Source organism: Pteropus vampyrus, unplaced genomic scaffold, assembly GCF_000151845.1.
Source record: "Pteropus vampyrus isolate Shadow unplaced genomic scaffold, Pvam_2.0 Scaffold1, whole genome shotgun sequence".
Taxonomy (NCBI): Eukaryota; Metazoa; Chordata; class Mammalia; order Chiroptera; family Pteropodidae; genus Pteropus; species Pteropus vampyrus.
The window spans coordinates 25109232-25113982 of record NW_011888782.1 but is presented as its reverse complement, the minus strand read 5'-3'; the positions used below and the strand labels follow the sequence as shown (position 1 = coordinate 25113982).

The 4751-nt window shown below is 38.2% G+C and overlaps 1 protein-coding gene across 1 annotated transcript in view; it reads right to left on the bottom strand.

The window, feature by feature from the left end:
• Nucleotides 1-1411: 1411 nt before the first annotated feature.
• POLQ (DNA polymerase theta) overlaps nt 1412-4751 on the bottom strand; it is a 96055-nt gene continuing 92715 nt past the window's right edge. Inside the window, exons 30-31 of the mRNA XM_011355325.2 lie at nt 2874-2989; nt 1412-2411 (exon numbers count right to left, since the gene is read on the bottom strand). Coding sequence (XP_011353627.1) covers nt 2298-2411; nt 2874-2989 — 230 coding nt within the window. The 3' untranslated portion in view covers nt 1412-2297. The remainder of the gene's footprint in view (nt 2412-2873; nt 2990-4751) is intronic.

Here is a 4751-nt window from a genome sequence, read left to right as displayed (position 1 = left end):
GGTGGCGAAACTGGATGAAGGGGGCCCAAAGGTACAAACTCCCAGTTATAAGATAAATAAGGCCTGGGATGTGATATACACCATGATGACAATAGTTAATTCACTGAATTGCATATGTGAAAGTTGCTAAGACAGTAAATGCTAAAAGATTTCATTACAAGTAAGAAATTTTTTTTTCTTTTTTATATCTATATGAGATGATGACCGTTAACTAAACTTATTGTGGTAATCACTTAAATTTATATAGTGTTGTATGTCAATTAAATCTCAATAAAACTGAAAAACAAACAACACAATTATTATTTTACCGTTCTAGAGGTCAGATGTCCGATATGGTCTTTTCAAGCTAAAATCAAGGTGTTGGCAGGGTTCCGTCCCTTCTGGAGGCTCTAGCGGAGAATCCATTTCCATTCCATTGCCTTTTCCAGCTCCAGAGGCTGCCTGCATTCTTTGGCTCACAGCCCCTTCTTCCATCTTTAAAGGCAGCAGTGTAGCATCTTCAAATCTCAGTCTGACTCTGTTTCCGTAGTCACAATCTGACTCCTCCTCTGACTCTGGCCATCTGCCCTCCTCTTATAAGGACCCTTTTGTTTAGATTGGAACCACCCAAATAATCTCCCCAACACATGATCTCTAACTTAATCACATTAACAATGTCCCTTTTGCCATGCAATATGACATATGCACAGGTTTGGGGGGTTAGAATGTGAACATTGGCAGGGGCATTATTCTGCCCATCATAGTGTGCATCAACTATTTAAAATAGTGATTTGTGGGCTGAAGAGCTACCAGTTTGAACTTTATGTGATTACTCAGTTATTACACCATGGTAACTGAAATTTGAATTGTGTTGTAGAGGCACTATTGTTAAGTAAACTGTGGTAACTGGAATTTATGTATAACTGAAACGTGCAAAGCAAGGACTGCCTGTTTTAAGTCAACTGACAGGTCAAAAAAAAATGAGAAAATGTATGTACATGGCTACAGAAAATGAGGCTAAATAGATCGAGCTTTCTCTTGGGCTGGATCTCAAGGCCACCAGAATACTGACAGCACTACAGCTTTTCTCTTCTGAAAAACAGGTGGTACAGGTGAACATGGAGAAAACTTGAGAAATAATAATAGAACTTCCCTCCTACCTCTGCCATCTTCTGCCCCCTCTAACTTCCCCTCAAAAAACATGTCTGAGTATCTTGTGCACTAATATACAACTATTGAAAGAGCAACTGTCTTTTCTAAAAATTCTGATTAGTAAACCTAAAAGAGCTCTTCTGATAGTTTAATAAGGATATAATAAACACTTCCTATGTGCACAGAGGTTGAACAAACTACAGGATAAGTAAATATGGGACACAGGTTTCTGATACCCTTAGACCAAACACAGTTTAAAAACTGAACTGCTGACAGAAAGTTTCTCATAAATACATTTTATTTTAACAGCAAAGAGTCAGTTATACACCTCTGACTGAGATTATTAAAGTACAATTTTTTTAGGGTGAGTATTCTCACCATGCCACGAACTTAGAAAGAGTCAGTAAGGGGCCGATAAGAGGGTGTTTTCCTTCTCTGGCAGTACTATATTAAACTGCAATATAAATGTCTGCTCTTACAGAACAGGACACCTCTTGAAGAGGTATAGCTTGTTTTATAATACCTAAGTATTGCAAATACATTCATAGCATGAAATAAGGAGAGAAAAAGAAGAAACAGCATTTCATGAAAATCCATTCCTAGATTATATCTATATCAAGTCTTACAATTCACAATTCACAATTTATTAGCCAATGCTATTTAGAAATGCTACTTTGGTAGCCTTAAATTGACGTGGGAGAAAACCCACACACAAGGCCTAACCTTGGTGGTATATATGAAATCAAATCCTTATCTGCCTATGGCTCCTGCTGGGGTGTATAACACAAGTGTCTGAATCCTGGACAGGACTGAAAATATCCCTGAGGCAGCTGTTCCATTTTCTTTATGCTCAGCCTAGACAGGTGAGGACCCAAAGTGCTAAGTGCGTATTTCAAACGTGTTCTGAGCCTGCTTCCAGCCAGTCATAGATAACTCTTTGAGAGTGAGTATAATCATTAAGCTTGGTATTTTGTATCAAAAAAGATTTTTCACACTACGGAGAATAAACTCTCATATACATTTTGAAATTCTCACTATAAAACTACTAAGCCCATCAAGACTTGAGGATTTCTGTTCTCATGAAGTAGGGAAAGGGTAACCTCTATCCTTTCCATGTGATTGTACCTACACAAGGCTTCCCTAGGAGGACTTAATCAACTGTGTAATTACAAATCAAAGTCCTTCAGCTCTCCCCAGCTGGCACCTATTTTCACTTTCACTTTCAGTTTCACAGAAAGTTTTATGGCATTTTCCATTTCATTCTTGACAATCTGAGCTACCTAACAAAAAGAAAAAAAATAAAATAAAAGAAGAAAAATGGTTAACAAACTCTCTGCTCAATCAAAGAATGTTCCCAAACCCTCCCACTGATGGATAAGCCAGACTGGAGCTCTTCACTTGGTGCTTAAAATGTGACTTCTGAAAAGAACCAGGCATCCCAAGCTGGTCTAAGCAGGAAGGAGCTCTGCCAGTTTCAGGTGTAATGCTCAGAGCTTTGAATCCCTTGGGTCAAGACTCCAAAGTCTCATCTAATGTCTCTTAGAAAAAAAATCCCAGTATCAGGAACATCTTTAACAACAACTATGAGCTAAGAGCACTCTTAGCTCTTTCTCTACCCTAAGGGCCCAACATTTATATCGCCATCCTGGGGCTCAGGAAGGGTTCCAGAAATCTCATGCTACCTAGCCTGACTTACAGTGTCCTAACTTTCTATAGAATGGACACAAACACTGTAAAAATACCTGAACAACATCCTCTTCTGCCACTTCATATAAGAGTTCATCATGGAGTTGAAGGATGAAGAAGCCTCCTCTGATTGGGCAAAACATTCCTTGCAGTGTTTTCTTTGGTAACAATCCTACCCCATAAAAAAGGAGCAAAACCGATAAGCATGTCACTCTGCCATAGGAGAATATTTTTTCAGAGATCTTGAGAAACTCTAGGAAATTTTAATTAAGACATTAAAACACATAAGATTTAGAACTTGCTGGCTGCTACCTCGCCTACTTAGCAAGTAAACTAAATCTCTATCAATTTCCTCCCAGAAAGGAGGAGTCTAAAAAAGAAGCCAGTAAATGGAGTTTGAAGACCTCTGCTCCAAAATCTAGTCTAACTTACCTCTAATGAACAATCAACATCTCTTTTCATGGAGTCCCCACTACCATCTTTTCTGAGAAATAGCACCAGAGTAGAATGAGGACTTATTCCTGCTCCGAGAAAGTGAACTGGTATTGTCATTAGGCGGTATTTTATAAAAAGGACAGTTCCTGATATCTTTTTATTGCCATAAGTGTCACTGGTAGAACTGGAGCTTCCCCAATTGGACTGCACACTCTAGACAAGTAATTCTAAACCTAAGGTCCAAATGTATATTTCAGAGAGCGTGAATCCTTCGAAGTTAAATGTACAAGTCTACACTCTGTTCATTTTTCTGTGGAGATGATCTATACCTTCCAGTAGATTCTCAAAAAACCCCATTATTCCAATAATAATTAAAAATCACTTTACTAGACTTAGTTACTATTTCCTAATTAGTTGGGCCTAGTGGTACAGATTATGCCCCTCTAATCACTAAAATAAGGTTCAACATTAATATCTTTAGAGTACCTGCCTTTAATTGTTTGTCCATCTCACAGCAGTTCTTTCTGCCATCTAAATTTCCTAGGTATCCAACAGGATAGCACAAATACCTTACCATCTCCCTCAATACCTGGTGCTTCCTTCAGAGTTCTGCAGCCCAAGTTTTCTCAGCCCAAGTTTTCTCAGAGGTGGCTCTCATAGGGTTAGAGAACAAAAGCATATGAGGCCATGGCAAGCTGCTTCCACACCAGGGCTGCAAAGGCTGTGCATCTATTTGCCAGTCTGGCTGACAATCACATATATATGTGTATATACATGTTTGTTATGTGTGCGCACACACGCACTCCCACACACAAAATGTTGAATTATCGGCCTTAGAAATTTTTAGAAGGATTGAAGACAATAAAATAAACGGTCCCCATTTGATGGGCAAATGGGTTTTAATATCTATGTATTTTTGTGTATAACTGAACATATTTATATCTATGTAACTGGCTGTATTATTCCCTATAATCTATATGTATGTCTCTTTTAGCAAATTCCATCTTCAACAGCTGATCTCTACCTTTTCTACCCCATCTCAAGCAGTTTATTCTTCCCCTTTACGCTCCAAACCTTCTTAATTTCTTCCCAGGAAAATTTAAAACATGCTATTTAAAGCAGAAGTATGGCCATGGGACAAAGAAAAGGGAAAGTTCTACGTACTTGTTAGAAAAAGAAGTAATTTATCCAAGGAATAAGGAGAGACTGTAAGAAAAATATTTTTAAAATAAGAGCAAGAAAAGATGACGATATTGGCAAAGAAATGTACGTGATAAGGAGGTCAACTCAGGGTATATTCCCAGACTTCAGAGAACAAGAAAAGTCATGAACAGTAAAATCAACATGTTCTTAAAGTTGAGGTTTGAGGACCATAGGGAATCTCTGAGACCCTTTCAAAGCATCTGTAAAATCTAATTATCTTCATAGTAACACAGAGGCTATTTTCCTTTTTTAGTCTCATTCTCTCCTAAGTGTACAGCACGGTGACCAACTTTCCT